The sequence below is a fragment of the Pseudophryne corroboree genome, chromosome 2 (genome assembly GCF_028390025.1).
Source record: "Pseudophryne corroboree isolate aPseCor3 chromosome 2, aPseCor3.hap2, whole genome shotgun sequence".
NCBI lineage: Eukaryota > Metazoa > Chordata > Amphibia > Anura > Myobatrachidae > Pseudophryne > Pseudophryne corroboree.
Genome location: NC_086445.1, coordinates 930076435 through 930098797, shown reverse-complemented (window position 1 = coordinate 930098797; position 22363 = coordinate 930076435). Strand labels below are relative to the sequence as shown.

Here is a 22363-nt window from a genome sequence, read left to right as displayed (position 1 = left end):
TTGTGGAAATGCCGCGATTGCAAGCCACACCCCCATTTTCATCATTGTGGGGGCATGGCCAGCGCTCTCTGAGCTGCTTTCCATGTCTCCTGTCTCCCGGTGAATAGATGCTGTGCGCAAGCACTACGGTCCGCAGGTGGGACAGCAGGACATTGTCCAAGAAAAACGGGACTGTCCTGTGAAAATTGTGACAGTTGGGAGGTATGGAGTTGCAGTCAATTGTACTTACTCGATTATATGAGACCTATTACAGCACCAATATACCATATAGCATGTGAATCTGTGCCTCATAATATATTTAATTTCTTTATACCCCTCGTTGCAAACATACATAAATAGCACACTATGGAGGAGATTTATCAAAGCTTGGACAGAGATAAAGTGGAGCAAAATAAAGCACCAATCAGCTCCTCACTGTCACTTAAAAGTCTGCGTTTGAAAAATTACAATTAGGAGCTGATCGGTTGGTACTTTTTCTCTCTCCACTTTCTCTATCCAAGCTTTAATGAACACTATATATATATATATATATATATATATATATATATATTGTAAACAAACTTATGATATTGGAGGTTGGTTTTTTGTACATGTTTTATATAACATTTTGTGATTGATTATATGACCTGTGGGTTACGACACTAGTCTAGGCAGGAGAATATCCTATGTTATAGAATTACTTTTCTTTTACGTCCTAGAGGATACTGGGAATCCATTTAGTACCATGGGGTATAGACGGGTCCACTTGGAGCCATGGGCACTTTAAGAATTTGATAGTGTGCGCTGGCTCCTCCCTCTATGACCCTCCTACCAGACTCAGTTTAGAAAATGTGCCCAGAGGAACCAGTCACGCTATGGAAGCTTCTGAAAAGTTTTCTGTATTTATTTTATCTGTTTGTTGTTTTCAGGCAGGAATGGATGGCACCAGCCTGCCTGCTTTGTGGAACTTAGGGAGGGGGGGGGGAACAGCCTAACCTCTGGAAGGGTTAATGGTCCTGTTCCCCGCTGACAGGACACTAGCTCCTGAGGGAACTATTCGCAAGCCCCACCATGGCGAGCGTACATTCCCGCAGCACGCCGCCACCCCTAACAGAGCCAGAAGAGTGAAGAATGGTGAGTACTAAGCCGACGTCCCGGTTAGCGGGTCGCCGCCCATTATGGCGGCATGAGGATACGGAGATGCACGGCTTCTAATACGCACAGCTTCTGAGGGGGCGAAGTGAGCCTCGGTACACTGTACACAGTATCCACACTGGAAAACAGACTTAAATCAGATCTGACTCCATTTTAAGTACTACATTACCTCAGCCAGCATAAAGCTCGAAGACCGCGCGCCATAGAGGGGGCGGGGCTTCACTATGAGCGTATCCAGCAGCTCACCAGCGCCATTTTCCCTCTGCAGTGGACACAGACGCTGACTGACAGGGACACGCAGCTCCTCCGGACAGACTCCAGATTACCTCAGCGGTACCAGGGGGTCAGGGGGGTTGCGATTATTAGTGTACTAAGTCCCCAATATGGGTACTTAGTCTGTGACCCGGCTAAGCTTGGCATTAGCGATAAGAGCTCCATATTATCTCTGTGTCTCCCTGGAAGGGCTCTTTGTGGGTTAATTGTGCTTTTAACCTTTTCCTGTGTGTACTGTCACATTTACAATATGTCAGGTAAACAGTGTGTTTGATATACCCAGGGGGCTCACTCTTACCCAGGGGGCTCACTACTGTGTACTCAGTGTAGTGCACCTTCCCAGGCTAGCGGGGCTGAACCAGCATAGCTGGATTCCATTAAAGGAATGATTTCCAATATTTCTACTAAATTGTCCCGCAATGAGAAAGGGACGCAATACTTAAGACAGTTTGTGGATTAACATATATATTGGTAGATGCTCAATTAGCTTAGTGATATCATTCAGGGGCTCGAAAGGGAGGGGTATTTCTAAGCAAGAAAAAAAGGGCATTTGTTTCCCCCAGCACCCTGAATGATAACCGTAACCAGATATAAATTCCACATAATAATAGAATTCAGAGATCTTCGTTACACATTTTATTTATTATTATTATTTATTTATTAGCAGTTTCTTATATAGCGCAGCATATTCCGTTGCGCTTTACAATTAGAACAACAGTTATAGAACAAAACAGGGCAAAGACAGACATAGCGGTAGGAAAGCCCTGCTCGCTAGCTTACAATCTATAGGGAAATAGGTATTGATACACAAGGATAGATGCAACCTGTTACATAATGTTTCCCCAGATTGCTAGGTTCTTAGTGGGTTGTATGATATGATCACCCAGCAATGTTGGAAGACAAAATGTGAGGTTATGGGGACTGTGCAGAGGGAATGTAACTGGATAGGGAAGCAATGAAGGTTATGTGTGTGGGTCAGGAATTTGGTAGGCTTGTCTGAAGAGATGAGTTTTCAGGGAACGTTTAAAGGTTTGGAGACTAGTGGAGAGTCTTATTGTGCGTGGGAGGGCATTCCACAGAGTGGGTGAAGCCCGGGTAAAGTCCTGTAATTTTGAGTGGGAACAGGTAATACATCTGGATGAGAGACGCAGATCTTGTGCAGAGCGGAGGGGTCTGGTAGGGAGATATTTTGAGATGAGTGAGGAGATGTATGATGGTGCAGTTTGGGTAATTGCCTTGTATGTAAGTAAAAGTATTTTATATTTGACACGGTAGAATACCGGTAACCAATGGAGGGACTGACAGAGCGGATCAGCAGACGAAGAACGTCTGGCGAGGAAGATTAGCCTCGCAGCTGCATTTAAAATGGATTGAAGTGGTGAGAGCCTATGTTTGGGAAGACCAGTAAGGAGACTATTACAATAATCAATGTGGGAGATGATGAGTGCATGGATCAGAGTTTTTGCAGTGTCTTGTGTAAGATAAGGGCGTATTTTGGATATGTTTTTAAGGTGCATGTAACATGATTTAGAGACAGATTGAATGTGTGGAACAAACGACAATTCAGAGTCAAGGATGACACCAAGGCAGCGAGCTTGTGGGGTAGGGTGGATAGTTGCATTGTCAACAGTTATGGCAATATCAGGTTGGTAACTACCCTTAGCTGGTGGGAAAATAATTAATTCTGTTTTGGAAATGTTGAGTTTGAGATGGCGAGATGACATCCAAGATGAAATGGCAGACAGGCATCCAGTGACACGAGCCAATACAGATGGTGATAAATATGGGGAGGATAGGTAGATTTGAGTATCATCAGCGTACAAATGATACTGAAATCCGAAGGAGCTGATTAGTTTACCAAGAGAGGAGGTATAGATTGAGAAAAGCAGAGGACCTAAGACTGAGCCTTGCGGTACTCCAACTGTTAGATGTAGAGAAGAGGAGGTAGAATCAGAGAAGTGAACACTGAAAGATCGATTAGATAGGTAGGATGAGAACCAAGTAAGGGCTGTGTCCTGAAGACCTAGGGACTCTAGTGTTTGTATGAGAAGAGAGTGGTCAACAGTGTCAAAAGCAGCAGAGAGATCTAGAAGAATAAGTAGTGAGTAATGGCCTTTTGATCTAGCAGTGACCAGATCATTCACTACTTTGGTCAGTGCCGTCTCCGTGGAGTGTTGGGCACGAAAGCCTGACTGAAGTGGGTCCAGTAAGTTGTGGGAGTTAAGAAAGTGTGTAAGGCGAGTGTAGGCAAGTCTCTCAAGTAGCTTGGAGGGACTGGGTAGCTGAGAAATGGGACGGTAGTTAGAGAGTGTGTTTGGGTCAGAGTTGTGTTTTTTCAGAATGGGAGTAATCACTGCATGTTTAAACAGAGATGGAAAGATGCCAGTAGAGAGAGAGAGATTACAGATTTTAGTTAAGGTTGGGATAAGCACAGGAGACAAACTTTTGCTGACCTGTGAGGGTATAGGATCAAGAGGAGAGGTAGTGGAGTAGGAGGATGAAAAGAGTGTTGATACACATATTTGCGCAAATGTGTGAATAAGCCCCAAAGCCGCATCATGGCGTCTCTGTATATTTGGGGTCCCTAGCGCTATATCTAGGTGCAGGGTGTGGCACCCCAAAACACCAGCATAAGCCAGAAAGCCCAGCGTAGCATACCAGTGAAAAACCTATAGTGTTAATAAATTAGTATTTAGGAAGCCGAAGCTATAGAGAAAGTGATACAAAAATGAAATACAATTAAAATAGAGAAATAGTGGTAAAAAATTAATAAGTGAAAAGTGTTAATAGAATGTAAAGATATGCCACACTAAGGCCATCCAGCTCAGCCAGTCCAGAGGCACCACACCTCACACCTCCATTACCCCAATCTGGGTCTAAGATTAACCAGCAAGGAGCCACATGATAATGGCTCCTTACTACAATATGTCTAAGCTAAGAGCTACCTACCTTGGAGAAACCCCATAATGCTCCATGTGGCATGTCAGGGCCTGCACCTCCTCCTAATGCAGGAACCTCTCTGCCTCTCACAACAAACATATATATATGTAGATGCTCAATTAGCTTAGTGATATCATTCAGGTGCTCGAAAGGGAGGGGTATTTCTAAGCAAGAAAAAAAGGCATTTGTTTCCCCCAGCACCCTGAATGATAACAGTAACCAGATATAAATTCCACATAATAATAGAATTCAGAGATCTTCGTTACACATATTTGCGCAAATGTGTGAATAAGCCCCAAAGCCGCATCAAGGCGTCTCTGTATATTTGGGGTCCCTAGCGCTATATCTGGGTGCAGGGTGTGGCACCGCAAAACACCAGCATAAGCCAGAAAGCCCAGACGCTGACTGACAGGGACACGCAGCTCCTCCGGACAGACTCCAGATTACCTCAGCGGTACCAGGGGGTCAGGGGGGGTTGCGATTATTAGTGTACTAAGTCCCCAATATGGGTACTTAGTCTGTGACCCGGCTAAGCTTCGCATTAGCGATAAGAGCTCCATATTATCTCTGTGTCTCCCTGGAAGGGCTCTTTGTGGGTTAATTGTGCTTTTAACCTTTTCCTGTGTGTGCTGTCACATTTACAATATGTCAGGTAAACAGTGTGTTTGATATACCCAGGGGGCTCACTACTGTGTACTCAGTGTAGTGCACCTTCCCAGGCTAGCGGGGCTGAACCAGCATAGCTGGATTCCATTAAAGGAATGATTTCCAATATTTCTACTAAATTGTCCCGCAATGAGAAAGGGACGCAATACTTAAGACAGACTGTGGATGAGTTTATGAACAGAGACTCAGTCCCCAAACCAGCATCTCAGACCCCTACCATTTGTCCGCAAAAACGTACTCTGGCCCATATCCTGCAGTCTTACTCTGATGATGAAGGGTCAGACATGGAGGAGGGTGAGGTGGACTCAGAAGGGGGGGATGCTGCTCTGTCACAGGGAATAGAGGCTCTTATAGAAGCTATCAGAGACATTCTGCAAATTTCTGATAAGGTGACAGAGTGGTGTGAGGAATCTTATTTTAATTAGAGATGAACGGGTTTGGATTTACTCGGTTCTTAACGCCAGAATTATCGCAAGTTCTTTTTTTCTGGATTTTTCTTATTGGCTAACCATAACACGTGACGTCCGTGAGCCAATAAGGAGATTCGAGTAAATCCGAGTAAAACTGAACCCGCTCATCTCTAATTTTAATGTAAAAAAGAAATCCTCAGTCACTTTTCCTGTGTCAAAGGAGCTGAATACCCTGTTTGAAGAATCATGGGTTAATCCTGATAGGAAATTTCAAATCCCTAAGAGGTTACTCTCATCCTTTCCTTTTCCTACTGAGGATAGGAAAAAATGGGAAAATCCACCGATAGTGGATGCATCAGTATCCAGGCTGTCACGGAAAATAGTACTGCTTGTCCCTGGTGCAGCCTCCCTGAAAGACACGGCTGATCGTAAAATTGAGATCACACTCAAGTCCTTGTACACAGCTGCTGGGGTGGCACAGAGACTCACTATAGCAAGTGCGTGGATCACTAAAGCCATTGCTAAATGGTCAGGTAACCTAATTGAGGGGTTAGATTCCTTATCTAGGCTGGAGATTGTTTTACTCCTGCAACATATACACGACTCTGCAAACTTTATGGTGGAAGCCATAAAAGAAATAGGCTTGCTTAATGCATGCACCACTGCAATGGCAGTGTCAGCACGCAGGGGCTTCTGGCTGCGCCAGTGGACTGCTGATGCGGACTCCAGGAAAGGCGTGGAAGGCCTACCATTTACAGGAGAGGCCTTATTTGGAGATGAACTGGATAAATTGATCTCCAAAGCTACTGCGGGTAAGTCCACATATCTTCATTCCGCAGCTCCCCCAGCCAGGAAGGCCTACTCAGCTTCCAATTTGCAGTCCTTTCGGACAGCCAAGTTTAAGGGCAAAACCAGAAGTTCTTCTACAGCCACCAGGGTCGCTAGAGGTAAACCACGCAAACCAGCAACTGCCGGTTCTCAGGAACAGAGTTCAAGCTCTTCTTCCTCAAAGCCTTCAGCATGATGGTGGACCACTATGCCTGGAAGACTGGCGGGTGGGAGCCCGGCTAAAATTCTTCAGTCATATCTGGACAAGTTCGTGCCAGGATCCCTCGGTCATAAATCTTATTTCCCAGGGCTACAGACTGGAGTTCCAGGAGCTCCCACCTCACAGATTCTTCAAATCAGGCTTACCAGTTTCACAGGAGGCAAGTATAACTTTACAGGACGCCATTCAGGAACTGGTGCAGACTCAGGTCATTGTTCCAGTTCCACCTCATCTGCAAAACAAGGGGTATTATTCCAACTTGTTTGTAGTACCGAACGGTTTGGTAAGACCAATTTTGAACCTTAAGTCATTGAACCTGTACTTACGAGTGTTCAAATTCAAGAAGGAGTCTCTGAGAGCTGTGATCTCAGGTCTGGAGAATGGGGAATTCCTAGTGTCTCTGGATATCAATTATGCATACCTTCACATTCCGTTCTGGCCGCCTCATCAGGCTTATCTATGGTTTGCACTGCAGGACTGTCACTACCAGTTCCAGGCCCTGCCATTTGGTCTCTCCACGCACCGAGGGTGTACACCAAGGTGATGGCAGAGATGATGTTTCTCCTCCACAAGCAGGGAGTGAACATAATTCTGTACCTGGATGATCTTCTGATAAAGGCGCCGTCCTGGGAGAGGTTGTTGGACAGCATTGGTCTCTCAACCCCACTACTCCAGGATCACGGGTGGATTCTGAACCTTTCCGAAATCTCACCTAGAGCCAACACGGAGGCTTCCATTCCTGAGGATGATACTGGACACAGAGTCGCAGAAGGTGTTCCTTCCGTTGGAAAAGGCATTGGTAATCCAGCCGATATCGGTGCATCTGTGCATTCGCCTTCTGGGGAAAATGTTAGCCTCTTACGAGGCGCTTCAGTACGAAAGGTTTCACGCAAGACCTTTCCAGCTCAATCTGTTGGACAAATGGTCTGTTTCGCATCTGCACATGGAATTCTTTTCTGTGGTGGCTTCAGACTTCTCACCTAATCAAGGGCCGACGGTTCGGGATTCAGAATTGGATTCTGCTAACCAGACGCAAGCATCAGAGGGTTGGGGAGCAGTCACCCAGGGGGTACAGTTTCAGGGAAGATGGTCAAGTCAGGAAGTCGTCCTTCCAATCAACATTCTGGAACTCAGGGCTATATACAATGCCCTTCTGCAGGCCTCATATCTTCTTCGAGATCAGGCCATTCATGTCCAATCAGACAATGTGACGGCGGTAACGTACATAAGCCGACAAGACAGAACGAAAAGCAGAGCAGCAATGTCAGAGGTGACAAGAATTCTCCTCTGGGCAGAAAAAACGCTGTGGCGTTGTCAGCGGTCTTCATTCCGGTAGTAGACAACTGGGAAGCAGACTTACTCAGCAGACACGACTTGCACCCGGGGGAGTGGGGCCTTCACCCGGAGGTGTTCAGGTGCTTGACAAATTGACATGATGGCCTCTCGTCTCAACAAGAAGCTCAAGCGGTATTGTTCCAGGCCGAGACCCACAGGCAGTGGCGGTAGACGCTCTGACGACTCCATGGCTCTATCAGATGGTGTACGTGTTTCCTCCACTTCCTCTGATCCCAAGAATTCTCAAAAGAATAAAAAGGGAAAAGGTTCAAGCAATACTCATTGCTCCGGACTGGCCAAGAAGGTCCTGGTACGAGGACCTTCTAGAGATGCTACTCAAAGATCCGTGGCCTCTACCCCTTCGCGAGGATCTTCTGCAACAGGGCCCGTTCGTCTATCAAGACTTACCGCGGCTACGTTTGACTGCATGGAAGTTGAATGGCTGATTCTAGCCCGGATAGGGATTCCTGACAAGGTCATCCCGACTATGATCCAAGCCAGAAAGGGGGTAACATTACCACCGTATTTGGAAGAAATTCGTCTCTTGGTGTGAGAGCAGAAAATATTCTGCGGTGCAATTTCATCTGGGACGTTTACTGCTTTTTCTGCTGTCAGGTGTGGATGTGGACCTACGTCTGGCTCCATAAAAGTCCAGATTTTGGCCTTGTCCATTTTCTTTCAGAAACAAGTGGCTTCTCTCCCTGAGGTCCAGATGTTCTTGAAAGGTGTTCTGCACATCAAACCTCCCTTTGTGCCTCCCACGGCACCTTGGGATCTCAAATTGGTGCAGCAGTTCCTCCAATCGGACTGGTTTTAACTGTTACAGGAGTTAGACTTAAAATATCTTACGTGGAAGACCGTCACACTGTTGGCCTTGGCTTTAGCAAAACGTGTGTCGGAGCAGGGGACGTTGTCTCACAGGAGCCCCTATTTATTTTTCCATGAAGACAGAGCTGAACTTAGAACTCGTCAGCAATTTCTTCCTAAAGTGGTGTCTGCATTTCCCATCAACCAACCTATTGTGGTTCCAGTTGTTGCCGACACCTCTACTACTTCAAAGTCTTTGGATGTTGTGAGGGCTTTGACGGTGTATGTAAAGCGAACAGCTCGTCACAGAAAATCGGCCCGCTGTTTGTTCTTTATCATCCCAATAAAATTGGGTGTCCTCCTTCAAAGCAGTCCATTGCACGCTGGATCAGGCTTACTATCCAGCATGCTTATTCCACAGCAGGATTGGCGGTACCAAAATTTGTACAGGCTCACTCTACTAGGTCAGTGGGTTCTTGGGCGGCTGCCCGGGGTGTCTCGACTTTACAGCTCTGCCGAACAGCTACTTGGTCGGGTTCGATACTTTGGCTTCTGAGGACCTTCCGTTTGGTCAATGAGTTCTGTAGGAACCTCAGCACTCTTCCACCCGGTTTGGGAGCTTTGGTACTTCCCCATGGTACTAAATGGATTCCCAGTATCCTCTAGGACGTAAGAGAAAATAGGATTTTAATTACCTACCGGTAAATCCTTTTCTCGTAGTCCGTAGAGGATATTGGGCACCCGCCCGGTGCTTCGTTCTTCCTGCAAGTATTGTTGTTTGGTTCAGCTGTTGCTGTTCCTGTTTTCAAGTTTGGTTAGCATGGCTTTCCTCTAGTTTGTGTGTGCTGGTTCCGAATCTCACCATTATCCTTTTATATCCTTCTCTCAAAGTATGTCCGTCGCCTCGGGCACAGTTTCCTAGACTGAGTCTGGTAGGAGGGGCATAGAGGGAGGATCCAGCGCACACTATCAAATTCTTAAAGTGCCCATGGCTCCTAGTGGACCCATCTATACCCCATGGTACTAAATGGATTCCCAGTATCCTCTACGGACTTGGAGAAAAGGATTTACTGGTAGGTAATTAAAATCCTATTTTTATATTCATGCATGAATAATTTTAGGCTCTTTGTATGTCACTTTTTTTTTCTTTTTAAATATTATATTACTGCACAGTTTGTTGGTTTTTTCCCCATCAGTGATATATTATTTATGTGTGCGAAGCCAGTGCCCATATTTGTTTTCACAAAGTGCATGTGAGAGTAAATGTGTCTCTTTCCCCGCAGGTCTCGGAGCTGGTAAGAGAGCACAAGAGAGAGCACCTGACTGTGTGGGGTAATGCCGACTACGAGATTGTACAGAAGTGCCACAAAGAGGTGAGGGCAAAGACTCCGGTCATCTGTATTGCTGTACCAGTATGTTATAGTCCCTTCTACTGCCACTGACACATGGAACATGGACATAGGCGTTTCTATAATGGGGGCAGTGGGTGCGGTGCATACGGGCCCCTAGGTCCAGGGGCCCACACTGCATCAATCGAGTATACTTACACCTCTGAGTGATTTGCGCATGTGCACTGCAGGTGTCCCCAAGAACAAGGCGCGGACGCCATGTTACCGGAGACGTGCGCATGCGCATTATGCTCTGGATTTAAGCCAGAGTTTACTAGCTGCCGGAGAGGGGGGCGCGACGAAGGCTGCGCACAGGTACAATCCTCTCTTAAAACGCTCATGAGTAGAGTATAGGCACAATACGGTCTACCAGGCAAATCTGTAGTGAAAAAATAAGAATTTACTCACCGGTAATTCTATTTCTCGTAGTCCGTAGTGGATGCTGGGAACTCTGTAAGGACCATGGGGAATAGACGGGCTCCGCAGGAGACTGGGCACTCTAAGAAAGAATTAGTACTACTGGTGTGCACTGGCTCCTCCCTCTATGCCCCTCCTCCAGACCTCAGTTAAGGAAACTGTGCCCGGAAGAGCTGACACAACAAGGAAAGGATTTGGAATCCAGGGTAAGACTCATACCAGCCACACCAATCACACTGTACAACTCGTGATAACCTTACCCAGTTAACAGTATGAACAACAACTGAGCCTCAGTAACAGATGGCTCATACAATAACCCTTTAGTTAAGCAATAACTATATACATGTATTGCAGAGAGTCCGCACTTGGGACGGGCGCCCAGCATCCACTACGGACTACGAGAAATAGAATTACCGGTGAGTAAATTCTTATTTTCTCTGACGTCCTAGTGGATGCTGGGTACTCCGTAAGGACCATGGGGATTATACCAAAGCTCCCAAACGGGCGGGAGAGTGCGGATGACTCTGCAGCACCGAATGAGCAAAGGCAAGGTCCTCCTCAGCCAGGGTATCAAACTTGTAGAACTTAGCAAATGTGTTTGAACCCGACCAAGTAGCAGCTCGGCAAAGCTGTAAAGCCGAGACCCCTCGGGCAGCCGCCCAAGAAGAGCCCACCTTCCTTGTGGAATGGGCTTTTACCAATTTTGGATGCAGCAATCCTGCCGCAGAATGAGCTTGCTGAATCGTGTTACAGATCCAGCGCACAATAGTTTGCTTTGAAGCAGGAGCACCCAGCTTGTTGGGTGCATGCAGGATAAACAGCGAGTCAGTTTTTCTGACTCTAGCCGTCCTGGCTACATAGATTTTCAAAGCCCTGACTACGTCCAGTAACTTGGAGTCCTCCAAGTCCCGAGTAGCCGCAGGCACCACAATAGGTTGGTTCAAATGAAACGCTGATACCACCTTAGGGAGAAATTGGGGACGAGTCCTCAATTCTGCCCTGTCCATATGGAAGATCAGATAAGGGCTTTTACATGACAAAGCCGCCAATTCTGACACACGCCTAGCCGAAGCCAAGGCCAAACGCATGACCACTTTCCACGTGAGATATTTTAGCTCCATGGTCTTAAGTGGCTCAAACCAGTGGGATTTCAGGAAATCCAACACAACGTTAAGATCCCAAGGTGCCACTGGAGGCACAAAAGGGGGCTGAATATGCAGCACTCCCTTAACAAACGTCTGAACTTCAGGCAGTGAAGCCAGTTCTTTTTGAAAGAAAATAGATAGGACCGAAATCTGGACCTTTATGGAACCTAATTTTAGGCCCATAGTCACTCCTGACTGTAGGAAGTGCAGGAATCGACCCAGCTGGAATTCCTCTGTAGGGGCCTTCCTGGCCTCACACCAAGCAACATATTTTAGCCATATACGGTGATAATGTTGTGCTGTCACGTCTTTCCTAGCCTTTATCAGCGTAGGAATCACTTCATCCGGAATGCCCTTTTCCGTTAGGATCCGGCATTCAACCGCCATGCCGTCAAACGCAGCCGCGGTAAGTCTTGGAACAGACACGGCCCCTGCTGTAACAGGTCCTGTCTGAGAGGCAGAGGCCATGGGTCCTCTGAGATCATTTCTTGTAGTTCTGGGTACCAAGTTCTTCTTGGCCAATCCGGAACGATGAGTATAGTTCTTACTCCTCTCTTTCTTACTATCCTCAGTACCTTGGGTATGAGAGGAAGAGGAGGGAACACATAAACCGACTGGTACACCCACGGTGTCACTAGTGCGTCCACAGCTATCGCCTGAGGGTCCCTTGACCTGGCGCAATATTTTTTTAGCTTTTTGTTGAGGCGGGACGCCATCATGTCCACCTGTGGCCGTTCCCAACGGTTCACAATCTGCGTGAAGACTTCTGGATGAAGTCCCCACTCTCCCGGGTGGAGGTCGTGCCTGCTGAGGAAGTCTGCTTCCCAGTTGTCCACTCCCGGAATGAACACTGCTAACAGTGCTAGCACGTGATTTTCCGCCCATCGGAGAATCCTTGTGGCTTCTGCCATCGCCATCCTGCTTCTTGTGCCGCCCTGGCGGTTTACATGGGCGACCGCCGTGATGTTGTCTGATTGAATCAGCACTGGTTGGTTTTGAAGCAGGGGCTCTGCTTGACTCAGGGCGTTGTAAATGGCCCTTAGTTCCAGTATATTTATATGTAGGGAAGTCTCCTGACTTGACCACTGTCCTTGGAAGTTCCTTCCCTGAGTGACTGCCCCCCATCCTCGGAGGCTTGCGTCCGTGGTCACCAGGATCCAGTCCTGTATGCCGAATCTGCGGCCCTCGAGAAGATGAGCACTCTGCAGCCACCACAGCAGAGACACCCTGGCCCTGGGGGACAGGGTGATCAACCGATGCATCTGAAGATGCGATCTGGACCATTTGTCTAACAGATCCCACTGAAAGATCCTTGCATGGAACCTGCCGAAGGGAATTGCTTCGTAAGAAGCCACCATCTTTCCCAGGACTCGCGTGCAGTGATGCACCGACACCTGTTTTGGTTTCAGGAGGTCCCTGACCAGAGATGACAATTCCTGGGCCTTCTCCACCGGGAGAAACACCTTCTTCTGTTCTGTGTCCAGAATCATGCCCAGGAAGAGCAGATGCGTCGCAGGAATCAGCTGCGACTTTGGGATATTCAGAATCCAGCCGTGCTGTAGCAACACTTCCTGAGAGAGTGCTACGCTGACTAACAACTGCTCTCTGGACCTCGCCTTTATAAGGAGATCGTCCAAGTACGGGATAATTATTACTCCCTTTTTCCGAAGGAGTATCATCATTTCGGCCATTCCCTTGGTAAATACTCTCGGTGCCGTGGACAGACCGAACGGCAACGTCTGGAATTGGTAATGACAATCCTGTACCACAAACCTGAGGTACTCCTGGTGAGGTGGGTAAACGGGGACATGCAAGTAAGCATCTTTGATGTCCAGCGACACCATAAAATCCCCCTCTTCCAGGCTTGCAATAACCGCCCTGAGCGATTCCATTTTGAACTTGAACTTCTTATATAAGTGTTCAAGGATTTTAAATTCAGAATGGGTCTCACCGAACCGTCTGGTTTCGGTACCACAAACATTGTGGAATAGTAACCCCGTCCCTGTTGAAGGAGGGGAACCTTGATTATCACCTGCTGGAGGTACAGCTTGTGAATCGCCGCCAGTACTACCTCCCTTTCCCTGGGAGCAGCTGGCAAGGCTGATTTGAGGTAACGGCGAGGGGGAGTCGCCTCGAACTCCAGCTTGTATCCCTGAGATACAATTTGTACAGCCCAGAGATCCACTTGTAAACGAACCCACTGGTTGCTGAAGTTTCGGAGCCGCGCCCCCACCGCACCTGGCTCCGCCTGTGGAGCCCCAGCGTCATGCGGTGGACTTAGAGGAAGCGGGGGTGGATTTTTGTTCCTGGGAACTGGCTGCCTGGTGCAGCTTCTTTCCTCTACCCCTGCCTCTGGGCAGAAAGGATGCGCCTCTGATCCGCTTGCCTTTCTGAGGCCGAAAGGACTGTACATGATAATACGGTGCTTTCTTAGGCTGTGAGGGAACCTGAGGTAAAAAAGTAGACTTCCCGGCTGTTGCCGTGGATACGAGGTCCGAGAGACCGTCCCCAAACAATTCCTCACCCTTATAAGACAAAACCTCCATGTGTCTTTTAGAATCAGCATCACCTGTCCACTGCCGAGTCCATAATACTCTCCTGGCAGAAATGGACATTACATTAATTCTAGATGCCAGCCGGCAAATGTCCCTCTGTGCATCCCGCATATATAAGACGACGTCTTTTATATGTTCTATGGTTAGCAAAATAGCATCCCTGTCGAGGGAATCAATGTTGTCTGACAGGGAATCAGACCATGCGGCTGCAGCACTACACATCCATGCTGAAGCAATAGCAGGTCTCAGTATAGTACCTGAGTGTGTATACACAGACTTCAGGATAGCTTCCTGCTTTCTATCCGCATGCTCCTTTAAGGCGGCCGTATCTTGAGACGGCAGTGCCACCTTTTTTGATAAGCGTGTGAGCGCCTTGTCCACCCTAGGGGGTGTTACCCAACGTAACCTGTCCGTTGGCGGGAAAGGGTACGCCATCAGTAACCTCTTAGAAATCACTAGTTTCTTATCGGGGGAACTCCACGCTTCCTCACACAATTCATTTAATTCATCAGATGGGGGAAAAGTCACTGGCTGCTTTTTCTCCCCAAACATAATACTCTTCTTGGTGGTAACCGGGTCAATATCAGAAATGTGCAATACATTTTCCATTGCAGTAATCATGCATCGGATGGCTTTTGTAGATTGTGCATTTGTCTCATCCTCATTTACACTGGAGTCAGACTCCGTGTCAACATCTGTGTCTGCCATCTGAGCTAGCCGGCGTTTATGAGCCCCTGATGGCCTCTGAGACGCCTGGGCAGGCGCGGGCTGAGACCCCGGCTGTCTCAAGGCTGCTGCGTCATCGAACCTTTTATGTAAGGAGTTGACACTGTCGGTTAAGACCTTCCACATATCCATTCAATCCGGTGTCGGCCCCGTCGGGGGCGACACCACACTTATCTGCCCTTGCTCCGCCTCCACGTAACCCTCCTCATCAAACATGTCGACACAGCCGTACCGACACACCGCACACACACAGGGAATGCTCTGAGGACAGGACCCCACAAAGTCCTTTGGGGAGACAGAGAGAGAGTATGCCAGCACACACCACAGCGCTATATAACACAGGAATTTACACTATACAGAGTGATTTTCCCCAATAGCTGCTTATATCTTATTTGCGCCTAAATTTATGTGCCCCCCTCTCTTTTTTACCCTACTTGTACTGGATACTGCAGGGGAGAGCCTGGGGAGCGTCCTTCCAGCGGAGCTGTGAAGAGAAAATGGCGCTGGTGTGCTGAGGAAGAAGGCCCCGCCCCCTCAGCGGCGGGCTTCTCCCGCGTTTTGTATATCTTAATGGCGGGGTTTTTTGCACATATACAGTTTTCCAGACTGTATTATGTGCATAATGTGCCAAAAGGTAATCTTATTGCTGCCCAGGGCGCCCCCCCCCCAGCGCCCTGCACCCTACAGTGACCGGAGTGTGTGGTGTGCAGTGGGAGCAATGGCGCACAGCTGCAGTGCTGTGCGCTACCTTAATGAAGACCGGAGTCTTCTGCCGCCGATTTTATCTCCTTCTTCTGTCTTCTGGCTCTGCAAGGGGGACGGCGGCGCGGCTCCGGGAACGGACGATCGAAGTCAGGCCCTGTGTTCGAACCCTCTGGAGCTAATGGTGTCCAGTAGCCTTAGAAGCCCAAGCTAGCTGCAAGCAGGTAGGTTAGCTTCTCTCCCCTCAGTTCCACGTAGCAGTGAGTCTGTTGCCAGCAGATCTCACTGAAAATAGAAAACCTAACACCTAACAAATACTTTCTTTCTAGCAAGCTCAGGAGAGCCCACTAGGAGCACCCAGCTCTGGCCGGGCACAGATTCTAACTAAGGTCTGGAGGAGGGGCATAGAGGGAGGAGCCAGTGCACACCAGATAGTACCTAATCTTTATTTTAGAGTGCCCAGTCTCCTGCGGAGCCCGTCTATTCCCCATGGGCCTTACGGAGTTCCCAGCATCCACTAGGACGTCAGAGAAAATTGGTACTTTATCTCCATCCACTTTATCTCTCTCCAGGTCTTAAGGGGGGAACACACGGAGAGATCAGTGCTTACATTCTAAGCGGTCTGACTAGATTACTTAGAAGATACAGTAAGCACTGATCTCTCGTGTGTATGCCCCACAGCGATAGCGATGCGTGACCCCGCGAGTCGCCAACGCCGGTGCTAGATTGGCCTGCATGCAGGCACAATCTAGCACATCGCTCATTTCACCGCTGGGTGACATGAGCAGCCCCCTCATCCGCCCCCCTCGCGCTGTGCTGAGCGGGGGAGAGATGTGTGCCGAGCAGCCACTGATAGATTGCTCAACACACATCTCTCCCCGTGTGTACATAAACCCCTGAGTCACCGTGTTTCCAGTGAAATGGCCTCTGATGATGATGTGGGCAAAAAGACACCACCCAGGTCTCCTAGCTGACATCAGTTACTTTGAGAGGCCATATAATGTCTCTGTTCTTGAGGCACTTCCAGTGTACAGGACTCACCACATATTCAGACATACTATAGAGGCCATAAACCTGTTTTGTGTAGATGAATAATGATACAAAGTATTATTATTCTTCACATTTCTTCAAGATGTATTAGTATGTATTTGCAGTAATCGTTGCTGTGGCTTAGAGTCTGCTGCCACCTGCTGACTAATTGTGGAACAGCACTTAATATTAAATACCTCATTAAATTATAAACTGTACTTAACAAAGCGATCATACGTCCTCTCTTATATCATGTAATTTGTCAATGTAGCGGAGCAAGCTTATTTGGCTTTGCTACTGTGAATGTACTTTCCCAGATTACATAGTTTGTTGATGTATCATTTTTAGAAACACAGTATTGCGTACATGTCACTGATAAACTAGTGCAATCTTAGGCTGATTCACACATTCAATATGTGCACATACTTTAAACAAAATTACTTTTGCAGCAAGAAAATTGTGAAGTGTCAAACAGTGCGCAATTAAGGCTGCTAGTCATACAGTGTACCACCAGAGGCTTTTCCCACCTCTAATACAAAATGCAATAGAAAAAAAGATACGTGGAATACCGCTCGACCAGCGCCTCACTCTACGTCAGAGAGCTGGGCGTGACTAAGGCTCTACTGACGTAGAGTGAGGCGCCGGTCGAGCGGTATTCCACGTATCTTTTTTTCTATTGCAAAATTACTTTTGCAACTTTAGCTAAAACTTAAAAGCTGTTGATGTAGTAAAATGAGCCATAATGCAATACTGTATTATTTCCTAATTACTATGAATTATTTGTGTTGGTTTTTACTGCAGGTAATAATAATCCGATAAAGTAACTCTTAACTTTGTTACAACTCCATATACAAATCTTACACTTTACAGCTGCTGCCTGAGTTTTGTAACAATAATTTCATATCGGTGCCACCTGCTGGAGGATGCAGTGTGGTGCATGAGTCACCCAAGGACATACAGTACATTAATCAGTAGTTGGGACTATGGGGGTCATTCCAAGTTGATCGCTCGCTAGCTGTTTTTTGCAGCCGTGCAAACGCTATGCCGCCTCCCACTGGGAGTGTATTTTAGCTTAGCAGAAGTGCGAACGAAAGGATCGCAGAGCGGCAGCAAACTTTTTTTGTGCAGTTTTAGAGTAGCTCAGTACCTACTCAGCGCTTGCGATCACTTCAGACTGTTCAGTTCCTGTTTTGACGTTGCGAACACGCGTTTTTCAGAACACTCCCTGAAAACGGTCAGTTGACACCCAGAAATGCCCACTTCATGTCAATCACTCTGTGGCAGCCAGTGCGACTGAAAAGCATCGCTAGACCTTGTGTAAAACTACATTGTTCGTTGCAATAGTACGACGCACGTGCGCATTGTGCCGGATATGCATATGTAATAACCTGAAGTTATTTTAAAAAATGGGGACCCCCTTGTTTTTTTTAATTATATTTTTACATTGTGGAACTACAAGTCCCAGAGTAGATCATGGGCTGAACTGTGATGTTCCCTGCCAGATTGGGACAGGGAGTTTGGCGCCACTGTTATTGGAAGAATTCCCTCCTCCTCAGCAACAACAGAGCCCGGGAAGCTGTCCCCCCACTGATTGGTCCCCCTGGGTTGTAGGGCAGAGTGACCAGGGGGTGGTCTGTTGCTGGGGTTCCGGGAGCCAGTCATCATAGAGGAGAGGGGAGGTGGAGTAGCACCAGGACCCTTAAAAGAAGCCCCACAGCACGGGAGAGAGAGTCCTGGAGGATGGGAAAGTGTCCGGAGGAGCCACAGACATGTAACCTGTGAGTGGCTTACCGAGATCCGTTGTAGAGTGGGAGAAGTCACCGAGATGCCAGCAGATCGGAGTGTCCAGCGCTGGGAGATCGTGGCCAGAGAAAAGAAGGCAGGCGCAGACACTGGGAGCGGAGCTAGTGACCTGGTCGGAAGCGAGCACCCCTGAGGAGGAAAAGCCATCCACCCCGCTGCCTGCCGGTGAAGAGGATTGTGGAGACGTCTGAAGGAGTCCGACACGGATCCAGACCGAAGAGGAGCGGGTGGAGGAACGGCCCCAGGAAGATTTCCCATGCTGCTGCATGGAAGATGCCGGACCCGGTGGTGATGGGGCGCCGGCATCGCGGAGGATGACCCCGGCAGTGAAGACCCCAGCGAGGACCCCGAGCAGGGTCAGAGGAGAAGACCCCAGCATGGAGATGACGGCGCAGACCGGAGCCTGCTGCACAGGAGGAGAGAGGACAGCGCAGAGGAGTGAAGACCCGGTGACAATGCGGCGGCAGCTGAAGGGGAGACGGTTCCCAGGGGAAAGACAGTGGACCACAGCGCAAGGGTGCATCCCCGGTGCCTTGCATCCCGGGTGGCGCCGAAGACCAAGGCTATCGGAGGTGGCAGAAGCGCTGCTGCAGGTGGTGAGACCCTAATTGCCCTTCCGCTGCCGTACTCTGCATCTGTATATGCCCTTCCGCTGCAACAACTCTGCTTAAAAGTAATGAAAAAGGGGGTAGGTTTCCCTTCGCCAGTGATTCGCAGGACCAGATTAATAAGGGGGTAGGCTCCCCTTATTCCCCAGTGCCCGCATTTTAATGTAATAGGGGGTGCACCCCTGCAGTTAACCCCTTCCGCTGCTTAAACTCTGCATATGGGGACATTATTGAAGGGGGTAGGCTCCCCTTCATCGGTGCCCCACAGGATATATTTAAACAGCTGTCTGCTATGCTGAAATGTTAATGCATTTATCTGCTATTGAGGAATGCTGGTACTTCTAGTTCATTTATGTAAGCTCCGCCCAGCAGTGTAAAAGTTGATGTTAATGCATATACCTGCTTAAGTGTTCAGGCTGGTTAAAGAGACTGTGCTTTATAGAGACACCAGCTTGCTCACCTGTTCCCGCAATATACCTGTTTAGTGTCAATGCTGGTTAAAACGACTGTGTTTTATAGAGACACCAGCTTGCTCACCTGTTCCCGCAATATACCTGTTTAGTGTAAACGCTGGTTATAAGAGACTGTGCTTTACAGAGACGCCAGCTTGCTCACCTGTTCACGCAATATACCTGCTTTAAATTGGGGTTGTTAGCATTGTTTAGTAAATAATAACTATCACTGTTGCCCTTATTTTTAATAATAAAATGGAGTTGGATCTTGTTATGTGTGTTGTCATTGTGTCTGAGGGGTAAAGCAGGTCTGCCGCTCTGATCACCCGAACTTGATTTATATTAGCACCCCACAATTAGTTTACGTTTCCGGCACCGTATTTGTGGGTGTTACACGTGCACAGAAGTGCTGTTTTTTTGCCTCATCGCTGCAGAGCGAACTAATGCAGCTAGCGATCAACTCGGAATGACCACCAATGACACTACTGTGCATTTCGCTGAAAGGTGTGATGTTGTAAGGTGGAGTATCAAAGTTACAATGAGTGTGAAATGGTGCAGGCAGGATGTGAGGTTTATTAATCAGACTGTACATTTTATTACTACTATAGTATAGCTGCTTGAGGATAAGTAAAATTAAATCCTTGTTTTTATTACACTTCTAGAACTGCAACATCCCTCTGCTCTTCTGCTTTCAACGGGTCCTGCTCCTGGTTGGGTTATTTTATACAGGACTCCTGCCCTTCGTACCACTCCGAGAGCAATTCCTAGAGATCCCAATGCCTTCTATAATCACCAAGTAAGGATCATACACACAGAGACCCCCCCCCCCCAAAATAAATAAATAAAATACTCTGTGGCCACTTTACTAGGCAAAATCAAGTGTCAGCAACTCAATTCATAGATGTTTATGGTCCCTGCGTGCAGGACTAGTGACAGGGGGGTCAAAGGGGACACTTGTACCGGGCCCCAAGGATATGCCAATTAGTGCCTGGCTATCTTGTCCAAATAGGGCAGCGAGCTGTAGGCAGTGTGGGCGCAGCCTCAGAGTAACAGGAGCCTCTCACACACGGGACTGTGCGGCGCGAGTGTGCGTCCGCTCTTCCGGGTCCAGCTCTGTTGCAGACAGCTACGGGACATGGCAGCAGCTCCACTGGCCAGGATTCCTGCGCCCTGCCCCAGCCTCTTCTGGTGGGGTGTGACGGCCACATGGTTCCTGTGTGCGGTGTTCAGGTCTGGATACTGGGGAGTGGATTGGTGAGGGGATACAGGGCTTTAGGATGGGGTGCGGGAGCTGGAAATGCAGCATGGAGTCATTGAGGAGAGACCTACTGTGGGGTGTGTGGGAGGAAGGAGAAAAGGAGACGCAGACTGTGGCGTGGGGGAGAAAGGAGAGATATACCTTTTAGTATACGTGTATCGATAAATATATATATATATATATATTTATTAACAGTTTCTTATATATATATATATATATATATATATAATATATATATAAGGGAGGGTAGGGGTACTAGCGACTAACAGTGTCTACACTCAAAGGATATATATATGAAGAAGGATGCAATTCGTATTTCTTTTAAAAAATGGGGGGATATTTATTATAAAACAGACAATTTAATAGCAATAAAAAAGAAAAAAAGGGTTGGATGGAATAAAAAAGGGTGGATTTGATCGATTAAAACATAAATTCAAGCTGATAAAAGAAAAAATAAAAACATATCTGGAACAATAAAAATATACAAATATATTTCAGATAAGAGAAGGGTGCTTATCTTAAAAATGGAAGGTCAATTGAGGTATACCCAACGCGTTTCGTCCATCTGACTTGATGAAGTCAGATGGACGAAACGCGTTGGGTATACCTCAATTGACCTTCCATTTTTAAGATAAACACCTTTCTCTTATCTGAAATATATTTATATATTTTTATTGTTCCAGATATGTTTTTATTTTTTATTTTATCAGCTTGAATTTATGTTTTAATCGATCAAATCCACCCTTTTTTATTCCATCCAACCCTTTTTTTCTTTTTTATTGCTATTAAATTGTCTGTTTTATAATAAATATCCCCCCATTTTTTAAAAGAAATACGAATTGCATCCTTCTTCATATATATATCCTTTGAGTGTAGACACTGTTAGTCGCTAGTACCCCTACCCTCCCTTATATACTTTTAACTAACAGGCAGCTTATCACTGCCTATTTTTTGGGGTCAGCTGACACCTTTTACTCCTAAAGGAGTGTCTACACCCCTGGTTATTTTATTTTATTTTATATATCTCTAAACTGTATAGTAGGCCTATACACCTATACTTGTGGCGCCATACTCCCACCACTCTATATATATATATATATATATATATATATATATATATATATATATATATATATAATGTTTTGAGGGGGCTTCAGAGATATCACCGTACCGGGCCTCAAGATTTCTGTTGCTGTCCCTGCCTGCGTGTGAGCTCGTACGCAGCTACTGTGCGAAAGTATGCTACTGCTTCTGCCGCCTGGAAATGGATTGAGACGCCCACCGGCAGCCCCACAAATATTATCCTCTGCATACACAGATGCTTCCATACTTGATCGTCTGACTAGCCTTTTGTTCGTGTAGAATAGCCGCGTGTATTAAGGTGCTGCGGCCATGTTTTCTGCGTACAAGATCACAGTTGTTACAATGGGCGAGACACACCCGACAATAGTTGTGACATGTCTGTTTTTGCTGCCACTCCCCGTTACATCCCCCAGACGCTTCCTGACTTTGCGAATAAATCCTCACTGTGAGCGACATAGATGACGCATGCGCAGAGCGACTTAGATGCACCTGCTGATTGCGGATAATCGCTCAGCTGAGAAACATCAGCATAGCGTACATTTCTAACTCTGGACCATGGTCAAGAGCTTCAGTTTTTGTGCAGA

The 22363-nt window shown here is 47.2% G+C and overlaps 1 protein-coding gene across 2 annotated transcripts in view; it reads left to right on the top strand.

Moving 5' to 3' along the window:
• Window positions 1-22363, top strand: part of GDPD1 (glycerophosphodiester phosphodiesterase domain containing 1) — a 155076-nt gene that overhangs the window by 110611 nt on the left and 22102 nt on the right. For both annotated transcript variants that reach the window (XM_063956218.1, XM_063956219.1), the window contains 2 exons: window positions 9897-9986; window positions 20101-20234. In XM_063956218.1, the coding sequence (XP_063812288.1) occupies window positions 9897-9986; window positions 20101-20234 (224 nt within the window). The remainder of the gene's footprint in view (window positions 1-9896; window positions 9987-20100; window positions 20235-22363) is intronic.